Genomic DNA, 16,257 nt, shown 5'->3' with positions numbered 1-16,257 from the left:
TCAGATTCAAGCTTTTATGGCATAAGGATTTTCTCCAGTGTGGAGTTTCTCATGGTGAGATAGCGTTTTTCTCTGCAGCTTTTCTAGCATTCAGAGCACTCATACGTTTTTCATCAGTATGGAGTTGATTATGGTTAGTGAGGCTGTGCCTATCAAAAAATAGGAATTTCTGCCATTCACAGCATAGGTAATGTTTTTTCCCTCTGTGCGTCTGCTCATGTAGAGTGAGATTGCATTTAAAATTGATGCTTTTCTGGCACTTGGAGCACTGAAGTATTTTTGATGGTGTGTTTTCTTATGGCGCTTGTAACCATCTCTACCTCTGAATCTTTTCTGACATTTAGAGCACTGATAATGTTTTTTCCCCAGTGTGGATTCTCACATGTTCAGTGAGATGAGATTTATGGCTGAAACATTTTTGGCATTCGGAGCACTGATAAGGTTTTTCCCCAGTGTGGATTCTCACATGTCTAGTGAGATGACATTTAATGGTGAAACATTTTTGGCATTCGGAGCACTGATAAGGTTTTTCCCCAGTGTGGGTTTTTATATGGAGAGTGAGATTGATTTTTTCACTGAAACATTTGTGGCATTCAATGCACTGATAAGGTTTTTCCCCAGTGTGGGTTCTTGTATGCCGAGTGAGTATTCTTTTTTCACTGAAACATTTCTGACATTCAATGCACTGAAAAGGTTTTTCCCCAGTGTGGGTTCTTGTATGTGTAGTGAGCATTCTTTTTTCACTGAAACATTTCTGGCATTCAGAGCACTGATAAGGTTTTTCCCCAGTGTGGATTCTTATGTGCCGTGTGAGACTACTTTTTATACTGAAACATTTCTGGCATTCAGAGCACTGATAAGGATGTTCCACAGAATGGGTTATTGAATGTTGAGAAAGACTTTGTTGGTTACAAAACCTTTCCTGGCATTCAGAGCACTGATAAGGTTTTTCCCCAGAATGAGTCATTGCATGTTGAGAAAGACTTTGTTTGTTACAAAACCTTTTCTGGCATTCAGAGCACTGATAAGTGTTTTCCCCAGTGTGGATTCTTATGTGCTGTGTGAGACTACTTTTTACACTGAAACATTTCTGGCATTCAGAGCACTGATAAGGTTTTTCCCCAGTGTGGGTTCTTATATGCACCGTGAGATGGCGTTTTTCATTGAAACATTTCTGGCATTCAGAGCACTGATAAGGTTGTTCCACAGAATGGGTCATTGCATGTTGAGAAAGACTTTGTTTGTTACAAAACCTTTTCTGGCATTCAGAGCACTGATAAGGTTTTTCCCCAGTGTGGATTCTTGTATGTTCAGTGAGTCTGATTTTTACACTGAAACGTTTCTGGCATTCAGAGCACTGAAAAGGTTTTTCCCCAGTGTGGATTCTTATGTGCCGTGTGAGACTACTTTTTATACTGAAACATTTCTGGCATTCAGAGCACTGATAAGGATGTTCCACAGAATGGGTTATTGAATGTTGAGAAAGACTTTGTTGGTTACAAAACCTTTCCTGGCATTGAGAGCACTGATAAGGTTTTTCCCCAGAATGAGTCATTGCATGTTGAGAAAGACTTTGTTTTGTACAAAACCTTTTCTGGCATTCAGAGCACTGATAAGTGTTTTCCCCAGTGTGGATTCTTATGTGCTGTGTGAGACTACTTTTCACACTGAAACATTTCTGGCATTCAGAGCACTGATAAGGTTTTTCCCCAGTGTGGGTTCTTATATGCACCGTGAGATGGCGTTTTTCATTGAAACATTTCTGGCATTCAGAGCACTGATAAGGTTGTTCCACAGAATGGGTCATTGCATGTTGAGAAAGACTTTGTTTGTTACGAAACCTTTTCTGGCATTCAGAGCACTGATAAGGTTTTTCCCCAGTGTGGATTCTTGTATGTTCAGTGAGTCTGATTTTTACACTGAAACATTTCTGGCATTCAGAGCACTGAAAAGGTTTCTCCCCAGTGTGGGTTCTTATATGATGAGTGAGACTGTTTTTGTCAATGAAACATTTCTGGCATTCCGAGCACTGATAAGGTTTCTCTCCAGTGTGAGTTCTTCTATGCCGAGTGAGACAGGTTTTGGCATTGAAACATTTCTGGCAATCCGTGCACTGATAAGGTTTTTCCCCAGTGTGGGTTAATACATGTTGAGAAAGACTTTGTTTTTTATAAAACCTTTTCTGGCATTCAAAGCACTGATAAGGTTTTTCCCCAGTGTGGGTTAATACATGTTGAGAAAGACTTTGTTTTTTACAAAACCTTTTCTGGCATTCAGAGCACTGATAAGGTTTTTCCCCAGTGTGGGTCCTTGTATGTACACTAAGGTCTCTTTTTTTAATGAAATATTTCTGGCATTCAGAGCACTGGTAAGGTTTTTCCACAGAGTGGGTTAATACATGTCGATTTAGACTCTCTTTGAAACTAAACCTTTTCTGGCATTTAGAGCACTGGTAAGGTTTTTTACCAGAGTGGGTTATTACATGTCGAGAAAGACTTTGTTTGTTACAAAACCTTTCCTGGCATTCAGGGCACTGATAAGGTTTGTCCCCAGTGTGGATTCTTATATGTTCAGTGAGATAAGATTTACTGCTGAAACTTTTTTGGCATTCAGAGCACTGGTAAGGTTTTTCCACAGAGTGGGTTAAAGCATGTCGATAAAGATGCGGTTTGAAACTAAACCTTTTCTGGCATTCAGAGCACTGATAAGGTTTTTCCCCAGTGTGGATTCTCATATGCGCAATGAGATAATATTTAGTGCTGAAACTTTTTAGGCACACTGAGCACTGAGAGAGGTTTTTCCCAGTGTGCATTCTCTCAAATTCAGTGAGATTAGATTTATAGCTGAATCTTTTTTGGCATTGGTAACTTTTTTACCCAACTTGAGTTATTTTGCTTTGATTGAGGCAGGTTTTAACACTGAATTTGTTCTCAAAGCCCGTGCTTTTATAAGGTGTATTCCTAGAGTTAATATCTCTACATTTAGTTTTCTCTTGCTTATATGCCACGGTAAGAGTGAACCCGATTTGAGAGTCGGGCTTGTTTAGATAATGTTCAGCATTTATCTCTAAAAGAAATTGTCTGTAATCTTCTTAACACTTGAATAGAGCAGAATATGTCTGAATGCAGCCCTTTAAAACCTGTTGAAATGTTTCTAGCAGATAACAGTCTTTTGGTTATAGCCTCTCCGGAAACAACTTATTTTGTGACCGAAGTTTTTCTCAAATCTATTTGTATAGGTTCTTAGCAATGCAGTGATAAGGTGTTAGTCTGATATTTAATGATTAAACTGAGAAGTACCTTTTTGCACTGGCGTTATGGCAGTAACTGAGCACATTAGAACATGCACAGTAATATTGTGTCTCACCAGTTGCAGAACATCAGTTCCTTTTACCCTTTCTATGTTTGGTGGAAGGTTAAGGATTATAGTTCTGAAGACGAGGATTTATTTACATTAGCTATAGCGCAATGGTGCTCATTTAATCCATTTTTATATTTAACAGTTTTACATATCAATCCTGCACAACAGATAATGTTGAGGCGAATTACATAGAATTACAGAACAGTACACAATAAAAAGGTAACAATCTGAGATGGTCATGAACACAATAAAGTGAATTTTTAAGGGTTTCGCCAGAGTGAGCAGAGTGGGTCGAGATGTTGTATCCCGAGGCAGATAGTCTCAAACTTGCATAACTGGTTAAAAACGGTTGTTGAACAAAGGTGATTTTCCAATCTTTTGGTTGTTAGCATGTCAGCTTCGGAGTCTTCTTTCAGTGTCCTTTCTTTGATGGTTTGCAGAAGAAACCTTTAGTTATATCTTTCTTTTATGCAGTGTGTGCTTCCACTCTGGAATTACATGATGCTTTAGATCATGCGTGCTTTAGATGAATGTTATTCTGTCATGCTGAGGCAATTTGTCTTTTTGATAATATTTCAGATGAGGATGTTGTGATTGGTCTTTCAGGCATTATTTCTGATGCTGTGTGGACAGATATGACTTTGCTCTGGGTTAATGAAATGCAAAATTAGAGACTTCACTTACATGTATAGTTCTTTACTCAGCTCCCACTTCCTTGCCACACCTAGATTTTGGAAATTGTTTAAACTTAGAATGCTGGATGTCCTTCAGTTTTTCAAAATAATCCTTCTTATGGCACTAACATTCAGTTGGATGGTGCTAAATCTTGCTTTCTTCGTCCGTAATTTCACTCACCTATAGTATTAAAATTAAATAGTTAATACATGTAAATATCCCCAAAAATAATTTACAAGCCATATCAATGCAGAATTTTGAAAGTGTTGAGCTGTTCTTCAGACAGAGCAGAGTGTCGAATGGTAGCCTGAGAGTACTTGGATCTAGGAGTGAGGTTTTGTGGAATTTCCAACATTTTATTATGCTCAGAAAGGATACATGTACCCTATGGACTTGTAACATAGATTCCCAAAAGCAGACATTAAAGTCATATGGACTGGCACCAAAAAGATATTTAAAATAGAATACTATTAATTAATTTTAATGTAGATTTCTAGGATGGGAATTTCCCCTCCTCAGACAACAGGCGTTTCCCGCTGCCCTGAGTTACCACCTACTTGTAACTGGTAACCTGACTTTTGAGCTCTGGCCTCTGCCGCATGCAAATCTATTGTGTGTTGCGAGGACTATGCCTAGACCTATCCCTCAACTATGGTCCAGAGTATGAATCAAGGGCAATGAAATTAAGGAGTACTTTCATGTGTTCATTTTATTCCACCTGATTATCAGTCGTTAGGCTTTTCTGCACCTGGATTTACCAGGGGCAGAAAAACAGGACACAATTTGTTTTCAGACAGAAAAATTTGACTGAAAAGACCCACAAGACTCGGTGCAGCAGAAGCAGCCAAGACTTATGCTGTTTTTTTTTACTAACTGGTGGAAACACACAATTCTTCCCTCTGTTAGAAATATCTTTCCCCTTCCCTCCCCTGCTTCGCCCATCCCCCCCAACCAACCACATGCTTATATCTACCACCTGCTTAAAACAAGTGGTAAATAAAAGCAGAAAAACACTATGAAATAGTGAATGGCATGTGGTTTGACAGGCAGAAGAATCTGTTCCTCGTGGCAACTCCCCACTACATGGCGTCAAAACTGTAACTGCACGTTACTGGGATAAATCTACCACAAAACAATTACATGAGATTTTTCTGCCACCGCAGTACAGTGCAACTTCTAACAAGGAACTATGAGAGATCTTGGACCGGTCCTGTGACCTGGAGGGTTACACCAAGTGTGCCCTCATTTAAGGCAGAGGACTGTCATGGGTTTAACAGCTAGAGAGGTGATGGCAATGCACCCTGTTGTAAGGATCAATAGCCTGATTAGATCTTTGCATCATGGTTAGTGGAGTGGCTTTCTACTGACACACCCATGTAATGCTCCATTTCTATACCTGTGCCCAGACTTTGCGATAACATCAAGTGCATGTTTAGGGTGTTGGTGCGCGTAGCATAAATGCAATGTGAGAGTGCGACAGAGTAAACTGCATCTCCTGCCTGCCAGTTGTGTATACAAGTGGGACCATCTATCCCTCATTTATACCAGAGTTCAAAGTCCTCTGTTACCAAGGAATAAAGTGCTCTACAAAGTACACAGGTGCCTGCTGTGCCACCAGGGATGGTGTCAGCCTGACAGTTTATCTAAGTTGAAGGGACATCACCTGCAGGCTGAATTACTTAATGGAGAAGCTGTGTGCCTGTCATGAAGAGCCTAGAAGTCTGCCTAGAAGCCTGCCTGTCTGGTAAGAAAGGGAGGGAGTTTGACTATCCAGCAGGAGGACAAGGCTGTCCTGGAAAAAGCAAGGTCCGACACATCCCCGGTATCTGTAGGGCGGGCCGGAAAGCCATCCAGCAGGACCAGCTAGTCTGAGGGACCCCCTCCTCCCCCGCCAAGACTCTCCCAACAGTTCAAGGCAGAAAATAGAACTCTACGACAACATGATTGTTGAGGCCCAGTTGGACGACTGTGTGCTGCCAACCAGCCCGTTCAAGGTTGCATTTGCCAAATTCCTAACACAACAGAGTCTGAATCTACTGACTTCCTGGAGAGCCTGTGTTGGGCTTTTAGCTGCTGAATTTCCGACTATTCTGTGTCAGAGGACCATGAGGGAGTACAACTACTCCAGTGTCGAACACCCTGTCTGAGCTTACGCCTGTGGTCCAGCCGGCCATAATGTGGGCTCAATTGCTGATGGTCAGGCCTCCAGAGGGTGCTGCACTTACAGACAGGCCAGGTGTGACTGCTACCTTGGGACTGCTGATCTTCAGGCAACTGTAAAGAAAAGACAGAGTGGGTGCCCTACTGAATGCAGCACTATATCCAAGACAAAAGCGCTCCACAAAAGCCTCCTGGTGGGTCACTGCTCTCTCGAGTCTTCGGGCATGACATTCAAATGTCGGGAAACAGGAAAGAGACCCAGACAAGACTGACTCATCCTGTGAAAGGGTAAGACACTTACGACAGAGCATACATGCATTGGGGTGACTGGAGTGACAGAACTGACCCTATACTATATTCATGATACTCCTAAATGCCCCTAGAGGGGAAGAGGGTATCATAACTGGACGCACCTGTCTGCAGCACCTGGTAGTCTGGCATGCCTGCACTATCTTTTCACCCGGACTGTCCGTAAAGATGATTTTAGGGCCGCTACGCACATAGCAGGGGGAATCTCAGACCATTCGCTGGTGGAGGTGCAACTCGATGGTCTGGTTGGTATGAATTAGGCGACTAGAAATCGTTCTGACATTTGCAGGTGGGTCACGCTCTGCAAGGTAACATCTGGGAAGGGGGGGAAGTTGCCTGATGCATCCCTACTGGAGGACCAGCTGCTAACTAATCCCCTGACCGAAAAAGCAATCTCAACCATCTATAGGAAGTTGATCTACAATTCTCTGGATCCCTTGGGGATGTTTCAGGCGGCCATTCACCAACTTTTGTGTTTTTCAAAAACAAGCTTCCAAAGCTGGAGTTTGTTTTTAAAAACCAATAACTAATCACCCTCACACCCTTGGAACTTTCTCCCTGATTAATCTACTCCCAGGAAGTGGGATTCATTTAAAAACAAATTCTCATCACGGCTGCCAGATATTCCCTGGTGGTCCTTGTTGGACAGAGTACTCCACCACGCTTGTGAAGGAGTACCTTGCTCACCAAACTCTAAATCAAGACCTTTATCTTGTCGGTGCTATGCATGTATCTCTAGGTCTGCTTCATTATGTGCATCAGTCTTTCTATGATGTTTCTATGACCTGTTATTGCGGCGTGTGTGTTTAGTACAGGTTTAATGTTACGGTGTGTGTGGGGGTTTATTTGAACCCTGTGGTTTAATCTGCACTTGTTGCTTATGCAGTGTTATGTGGTGTTATCACACCCTTGTAATTATAACAAGCATTTGCAATGCAATAGGTCTTGCATTAGGAAAGTTTGAGCTATTGGTATTGTAAATGACACATTTTTTTATTTATGTGTTGGTTTTGAAAATAGCTAAATTAATAGCTTTGTCATTTACAATGCCAATAGTTTTAACTTTCGCAAGTGTGACACTTATAGCATTTGTAATGCAATATGTGTTGTATTTACGTGACTTAGATCATTGATATTACAAATAACAATGGCTTTAATTTTTTTTAATAATTAATACTGAAGTAAAAGTTATTGTAATTTATAATGGCAATTGCTTAAACTCTTGTAAATAACTTTTGTGAAGGTTATGTTCAGTGTATTTTATTGTGACGAAAATCCAAGAACAGAAGTGAAATATTAACATCTTTTTGTGACATTTGTAATAAAGCTTGAAACATTGAGAGAACATATTTGAACTAGTTGTTGTTGAATTGTTACACAGATTGCTGCTGTGGTGGCGCTGAGTGATGTTTTGGTGGCGCTGAGTGATGCTGTGGCGTTCAGTGATGCTGTGGTAGCGCATAGTGATCTTGTGGTGCCCTTGAGTGATGCTGTGGTAGGGCGACAGACAGACAGAGTGAGGGCGACAGTCAGACAGACAGAGTGAGGGCGACAGTCAGACAGACAGAGTGAGGGTGACAGACAGACAGACAGACAGACAGAGTGAGGGCGACAGATAGACAGAGTGAGGGCGACAGAAAGGCAGAGTGAGGGCGACAGATAGGCAGAGTGAGGGCGACAGATAGGCAGAGTGAGGGCGACAGACAGACAGACAGAGTGAGGGCGACAGACAGAGTGAGGGCAACAGACAGACAGACAGAGTGAGGGCGACAGACAGACAGAGTGAGGGCGACAGAAAGACAGACAGAGTGAGGGCGACAGACAGACAGACAGAGTGAGGGCGACAGACAGACAGAGTGAGGGCGACAGAAAGACAGACAGAGTGAGGGCGACAGACAGACAGAGTGAGGGTGACAGACAGACAGACAGAGTGAGGGCGACAGACAGACAAACAGAGTGAGGGCGACAGACGGCGACAGACAGAGTGAGGGCGACAGACAGACAGATGGCGACAGACAGAGTGAGGGCGACAGACAGACGGCGACAGACAGAGTGAGGGTGACAGACAGAGTGAGGGCGACAGACAGACAGACAGAGTGAGGGCGACAGACAGACAGAGTGAGGGCGACAGACAGACAGACAGAGTGAGGGCGACAGACAGACAGACGGCGACAGACAGAGTGAGGGCGACAGACAGACGGCGACAGACAGAGTGAGGGTGACAGACAGAGTGAGGGCGACAGACAGAGTGAGGGCAACAGACAGACAGAGTGAGGGCGACAGACAGACAGACAGAGTGAGGGCGACAGACAGACAGACGGCGACAGATAGAGTGAGGGCGACAGACGGCGACAGACAGAGTGAGGGCGACAGACAGAGTGAGGGCGACAGACAGAGTGAGGGCGACAGACAGAGTGAGGGCGACACATAGAGTGAGGGCGACAGTCATGTCCAAGTCATTAGATATGGTCCAAACTCCAGCCAATCAGGTGACAGAACCCTCTGGAACCTTCTCCTCAGAGGCTCAGGCTCTCCAATTCTTTAGCACAAGTGTGGCATAAGAGCCAAGGAGAAGAGGGGAGCCTCTGAGGGGAGGTGGGTGAGTCACATGTGAATCTATGAAAGATATCAATACTGGAGAAGCACAGTTTTCAGGTAAGTAACATAAGTTCTTCTCCAGTATTGCGGTATCTTTCATAGATTCACATGCTTGAATCAGAGTAGATAGCAGTAATTTGAGAACTGTGCATAGTAAGCCATAAGTACATTGTAAACAGAGTACGAGAGAATAATATATGTATATTACAGTATAGCAGTAAACATGGGCACATCTGCCAAAGCAGAAATATATACATATATACAATGTGTGCAGGAGGAGGTAAGAAACAGAGGCTCACCTTACTTAAAACAAGCACTGGCGTTGCCAATAGGTTTCGCAGTAGGAAATTTGGAGCTATTGGTTTTGTAAATGACAAAGCCGTTTATGTTTTTTAAATGAAAACAAAAATAAATGGCATTGTTATTTGCACTTGTAATAGCTCCAACTTTCCTACTGCGAGACCTATTGGCATCGTGAGTGGTGTTGCGTGTGTGAGTGGCGTTGCGTGTGTGATAGGCGTTGCGTGTGTGAGTGGTGTTGCGTGTGTGAGTGGCATTGCATGTGTGAGTGGTGTTGCATGTGTGAGTGGCGTTGCATGTGTGAGTGGCGTTGCATGTGTGAGTGGTGTTGCATGTGTGAGTGGCGTTGCATGTGTTATTGGCGTTGCATGTGTTATTGGCGTTGCATGTGTGAGTTGCGTTTCATGTGTGAGTTGCGTTTCATGTGTGAGTGGCGTTGCGTGTGTGAGTTGTGTTGCGTGTGTGAGTTGCGTTGCGTGTGCGAGTGGGGTTGCGTGGATGAGTGGGGTTGCGTGGATGAGTGGGGTTGCATGTGTGAGTGGCGTTGCGTGTGTGAGTGGCGTTGCGTGAGTAAGTTGCGTTGCATGTGTTAGTCGTGTAGCGTGGGTGCGTGGCGTTGCATGTGTGAGTGGCGTTGCATGTGTGAGTGGCGTTGCGTGTGTGAGTGGAGTTGCGTGTGTGAGTGGCGTTGCGTGTGTGAGTGGCGTTGCATGTGTGAGTGGCGTTGCATGTGTGAGTGGCGTTGCATGTGTGAGTGGCGTTGCATGTGTGAGTGGCGTTGCGTGGTTGAGTGGCGTTGCGTGGTTGAGTGGCGTTGCATGTGTGAGTGGCATTGCATGTGTGAGTGGCGTTGCGTGGTTGAGTGGCGTTGCGTGGTTGAGTGGCGTTGCGTGGTTGAGTGGCGTTGCGTGGTTGAGTGGCGTTGCGTGGTTGAGTGGTGGTGTGTGGTTGAGTGGCGTTGCGTGTGTGAGTGGCGTTGCATGTGTGAGTGGCGTTGCATGTGTGAGTGGCGTTGCGTGTGTGAGTGGCGTTGCGTGTGTGAGTAGCGTTGCGTGGTTGAGTGGCGTTGTGTGGTTGAGTGGCGTTGCGTGTGTGAGTGGCGTTGCGTGTGTTAGTGGCATTGCGTGTGTGAGTGGCGTTGCGTGTGTGAGTGGCGTTGCATGTGTGAGTGGCGTTGCGTGTGTGAGTGGCATTGCGTGTGTGATTTGCGTTGCATGTGTGAGTGGCGTTGCATGTGTGAGTGGCGTTGCGTGGTTGAGTGGAGTTGCATGTGTGAGTTGCGTTGCGTGGTTGAGTGGCGTTGCGTGGTTGAGTGGCGTTGCGTGGTTGAGTGGCGTTGGGTGGTTGAGTGGCATTGGGTGGTTGAGTGGCGTTGGGTGGTTGAGTGGCGTTGCATCGTTGAGTGGCGTTGCTTGGTTGAGTGGCGTTGCATGGTTGAGTGGCGTTGCATGGTTGAGTGGCGTTGCATGTGTGAGTGGCGTTGCATGTGTGAGTGGTGTTGCATGTGTGAGTGGCGTTGCATGTGTGAGTGGCGTTGCATGTGTGAGTGGCGTTGCGTGTGTGAGTGGCGTTGCATGTGTGAGTGGCGTTGCGTGTGTGAGTGGCGTTGCGTGTGTGAGTGGCGTTGCGTGTGTGAGTGGCGTTGCGTGTGTGAGTGGCGTTGCATGTGTGAGTGGCGTTGCATGTGTGAGTGGCGTTGCATGGTTGAGTGGCATTGCATGGTTGAGTGGCATTGCATGGTTGAGTGGCGTTGCATGGTTGAGTGGCGTTGCATGGTTGAGTGGCGTTGCATGGTTGAGTGGCGTTGCGTTGTTGCGTGGCATTGCGTGGTTGAGTGGTGTTGCATGTGTCAGAGGCTAAATGTAGCACAGGGAGACCTCCAGCGGTAGGGCAATCAAAAACAACTTAGAAAACATTTCACAGTATGAAAAGATCAAACTCATGAACGAGCGTGATACACCTCAGCTAAAAATCATGATAAATAACAACACACATTAGAAGTGAAACTGCAAGTACAGAAGGACCAGCTTTGCTTGTTTAAAACTCAGAGGCAAAAGAAGAGAACATATGTACTTATGACATATGCTCTCCCACTTCAGGCAGATGAGTGTAATGTGTAAAGCGTCTTGTGGAGCAACCATGTTACATGAGCAGATCGTGGAGTCTGAGGACTTATGTTATCCCGCTAAGAGTTGTGGCAACAAATGAAATAAATAAATAAAACGCATACACCATGAAGCAGACACAGGGACGTGGACACCGCGCTAAGCCAAGAAGATAAAGAATGGCAGCCGAAGCAAATACAAACAAGCAGCAATTGGCCACGGCCTGCCTGCGAGGCTCAAAGTGTTAGAAGGCAGGTCTTGGGCAGAGGCAGAGTACTGACTTAGGAATGACTGTGAGGCCCATTGGTGTGAAGCACATCAAAGGGCTTCTCCTCCCCTAATTAGGTGAGAAGAAGCCGTTTCGGGAAACTGAAAGTACGGCCGGCCGGCCATGAATAATTAGGGGAGGAGAAGCCCTTTGATGTGCTGGGCTGGCCCTGAATGCGCGTGCATGTTTAATCACGTGGTTCACGTGAACTGCATGAAAACCGCGGGGCTGAAAGCCCTTTGGTTTGGCGATGTTTTCGCCACTTGAATTCTCGCTCCGCTCGATGCGCTTGCGCACATCGATAGGTCGCGAGACCTAAAGATTACGTAGCACCGCTTGCTCAACAGCTGTGTCAGCATTGTTGGCAGCTTCCAGACTGTAGTGCTTGGTCGCAGCTCTGCAAATCTGATGAAGAGGCACACCAGTAAAGAGAGAAGTAGAAGAGGAGACTGCTCTAGTAGATTGCGCTTTAATCGTTGCTTCAAGTGTCTTGCCTGCTTGCTGATTGCAAAAGGAAACTTCTCTAGATATCCAACGTGCAATAGTCTGTTTAGCAACTGGAAGTTCTTTACGCATCCTGCCGTAGGCTATGAAGAGCTGATCAGTTTTACGAATACTGGTTGTTCTTTGCAAATAAAATGTCAAACATCTCTTAACATATAGAGAATGTAAAGTCTTTGCTGCTGGCGACTGTGGATTAGGGAAAAAAGTCTTCAAGATGACAGGCTCATTCAGGTGGAAATCAGATGGAACTTTAGGAATTAGGGCTGGATTAGTGCGGAGCACCACAGCGTCTTTGGTGAATTGAAGAAAAGGTGGTTTGATAGTAAAAGCTTGTATCTCGCTGACTTGAAGTAAGAGCTAAAAGCTGCGATGTCTTCCAGGAGATAAATTTAAGATCAGCCCTACGAATGGGCTCAAATGAGGACTTCATGAGTTGTGCCAACACAATGTTCAGATGCCAAGGAGGAGGCGGGCGTCAAATTGGAGGGAACATCTGGAATAAGCCTTTGAAAAATTGTTGAATAATTCTTGAAGAATAAAGAGAATTGGAGCCATCGTGCTGGAATCTGGAAACGGCATCCAGAAAAACGTTCAGAGTAGAGTGAGAGAGTCTGGATTTTGCTAATTGTAAGAAAAAAGGCAGACGCTGCTTTGGCGTAGAGTGAACAGGGTGAACATTTATTTATTTATTTAAGTTAGCAACTGACACCCTACGGGTAACCTGGCGCTGTGATACAGGCGACTAGCTTAGGGCCGAGAGACTGTGTCCCCTGCCAGGAAGGAGTTAGCAGGATGCCAAGGACCATACCCGAGGGTAGAGCCAGGTTTTAAACCTTTTTCTAAACTGCAGGATGTTGTCCATTTGTCTCGTATCAAATGGAAGAGTATTCCAAAGGCGGGACGCTGCCGCACTGAAGGCCCTACCTCCTGATTTGACTTTCCTAACTCTAGGCACCCTCACCAGATTAGCCGATGAGGAGCACAGTGCTCGTGGAGGGACATACCATGTCAGTTTCTCCTGCAAAGATTTGGGCCCTTGACCATGTGGAGCCTTAAATATTATACATAGTGACTTAAATCATATCCTCTGCGAGACTGGCAGCCAGTGTAAATCTGAGAGTGCCCGGGAGGCGGAGGTGTGGCGTGGTTGCACTAGTACCATTTTGGCCACCATGGTCTGTACTCTCTGCAATCTCTCAATCAGATATTGCGGGGATTCTAGCAACAGGGCATCACAATAGTCCAGCTTACTGAGGATGGTGCTACGGACTATCATCGCTCTGTTCTGTTAAGAGAACATCGCAAGGATTTTCCGAAATGCTCTGATCAGAGTAAAACCACTTCCAGCTGTTTTGTTGACAGTTTTCTAATGTAAATTTGTTGTCAATCATGAATCCCAGATTATGTACCACGCTACTGGGAGCCAATGGAGTAGCAGGGGATGTTGGACAAAACTCAAGCGGAAGTTTAGAAGGGATTCTATCTACTGCGCAGTGTAGAATCTCTGTCTTCTCAGAGTTAAACTGAAGAATTTGAAGCTTCACACCAAAGATAGAACCGTTTCCACTTGAGTTTGTAAGTTTTGATATTGCAGGGTGCTCTAGCGTTAGTGAGGACCTCCCTGCAGTCCGGAGGAATAATCAAATTAGCAAACTCACAGTGCTCAGGCACCAGTAGGATTCGGATGGCAGATCAGGCCATGGTTCATAGTAAGAAGAATCGAAATTGGGCGCAGCCAAATTGGATTGCACTCCGACAGAAGGAGGAGCTCCGTAAACCAGAACTGGCGGGGCCAGGGAGGAGCTACGACAGCAAACAAGATGGCCGCTTAGTCTCCCGGCTCCGCCGACCTCCGTCTTTCGCTCGCAGATCCTGTCGTATATCCTGATTTTCCGCCACATATCCGTATCTATGAACTGATCTGCAGTCCGATGGAGCAATCCCGAGACTTTTCCGACATTGTGGAGTTGAGTAATGTCGTGGTTTGATTTGCGGCCTAACCCAGTCTGGAAGCCGGGGTCTCGAGTGCTGATCCTGCCGGGTCCCAGTTGAACAACAGCGGACTGGTGAGAGCGGCAGGGTCCGGTCCATGGAACTTTCAACATCTTTTGGACTGCTTTGCTGCCGATCTGCTGCCTGGTCTCGTATCGAAGGTGAGGAGACGTGTGACGCCCGAGGCGGTGTGGCGGAGGTCCCTGACCCGGAGGCCCGGTTTGGGCCCCGTCGGGGCCTTTGGGTTGGAGACTTGGCGCACAAGAGCGCATGTTAACGACCCGTCTCTCACGGCTCATCCCTACTCCGCTTAACTTTCCCTCGGGGAGAGCGGGCTCTCCGAGGGGGTCACCATGCCTGATGTCGTGCGAGACCTGGCGGAGCGGGCTGAGTATGGCCCGTCACTGCGGTCTGTGCTGGCAGCTCTTGAGGCACATCATGTGAATATGGATGCCCGGGTCTGTAAACTGATGGCGGCAGCAGACGGAATTAGACGATCGGGACCGGACCCTGATTCATTGAACGGGACTCGACGGCCGGCTCTACTCTCGATAGACACCCCAGCGGTGCAATCAGACCCTGTGCATGGAGATGTGCCTGCCCCTACTGAAGTGGAACTGTTTGAACATGGTACGATCTGTGTATTGGATGTATTGTCGGAATCCTCGGTTTCACTATCAATGGAACATTTAACTGCTGTTCCCATTCTGGTAACTTTTGGTCGGGACTGTGAACCGCGATGGATTGTGTCGCACCCCCTTCCCTGCTGGTTCATCAAGATGGCGGAGGAAACAGTGTCGGGCCTTGGAGTCGGGGAGGGGCGTCGTCGGAACCGGCCATGTACTTTGGGGTTTGCCATCTTTTCTCCACCTAGCAGACTATATTTCGGCAACTTCTATGTATATGTTGACAATTTGAGGATGGAGTTGTACTTACCGGAGGGAGTCAACATGTTTGATCGACGGGGTCAAGGCTGAGACTGTTGTTCTGGGTTTACTAATGTGGTTTAATCGGTAACGGGACTTGCTATACTAGGTTAACGGAGACCGGGCGGTGTTTGTAGTTTCCTCCAGTGAACTCCTATATTGTGTTTCGATCGAATACGACTGCTTTGTGGGGGATTCTTTGTTAAGGCGGGGGGGGGGGGGAGACCGGGAATATGTATGACAATGCCCTCCTGCATTTCTACTTTTAGTGTCGGGGTTTAGTTACTCCTTTATATTTCTTCGCTTTCTCTATATTTCGGGTTTCAGTTCTCTGGGGCGACAGGCACGCTGGTAGGGGGGGTAGGCCGTAGTCATCTGCAGGGGTGCAGGGTGGGGGTTTGGGGGAAAGGATTTTTTGTTTTGCCTTTCTTTTTTTCTATGGCCTTTTTTCTCTTTCGTTTCCTTTCTTTCGCTTTTTTTTGTTTCTTAATTTTTTTGGATCAGCATAGTGGGTCACTTCTCGTGCCTATTATCGATCTTTCGTAATCTGTGCCTATACTTCCTATAGTATTTTCAGTATCAATGGGCGGGCTCTTAACTGGTGCGAACTGTGACTGTATGCTTGTTTATCCTGATTCATATGCTTTGGCGCCATTGTCCCAACTGTAATCGTTCTACCTGTGATATCTTGCTATTTGGCCCGCCCTTTGTGTGACTCTGTATTATTGTATGGCACCTGATCCTTTTATCTTTATATTATAAAATGGAGCCTTTTTGAATCCTGTTATTTAGTTGGTACGCTCGATAACAAGTTTTATCCGAATCTATTGGACCTCCGATTCACGCGCTGCCGAGTCGTGTCATAACTGTCTTACTGTGATGAAAACTGATTAGCGACTGGCCCTAGTGGTTGTAGGCCCATACTTGTATTTGTTTGAAATAACAATAAAGGTTCCCCCCCCCCCAAAAAAAAAGAACTGGCGAGGCCATCTGGGGGCTATGAGAAGAATGCCGCAGGGTTCTTTCTGCATTTTCCAAAGTTCCCTTGCGACTAGAGGAA

General features: G+C 45.8%; 1 protein-coding gene across 1 annotated transcript in view; it reads right to left on the bottom strand.

The window, feature by feature from the left end:
* Nucleotides 1–201: 201 nt before the first annotated feature.
* Nucleotides 202–16,257, bottom strand: part of LOC147737941 (uncharacterized) — a 34,337-nt gene continuing 18,281 nt past the window's right edge. The window contains exon 2 of the mRNA XM_086935623.1: nt 202–4,215. Coding sequence (XP_086791749.1) covers nt 341–2,812 — 2,472 coding nt within the window. The 5' untranslated portion in view covers nt 2,813–4,215 and the 3' untranslated portion in view covers nt 202–340. The remainder of the gene's footprint in view (nt 4,216–16,257) is intronic.

This window comes from Lissotriton vulgaris, chromosome 1_1, assembly GCF_964263255.1.
Source record: "Lissotriton vulgaris chromosome 1_1, aLisVul1.2, whole genome shotgun sequence".
NCBI lineage: Eukaryota > Metazoa > Chordata > Amphibia > Caudata > Salamandridae > Lissotriton > Lissotriton vulgaris.
Note: the sequence above shows the minus strand (reverse complement) of the source record. Positions and strands in the feature narration are given on the sequence as shown.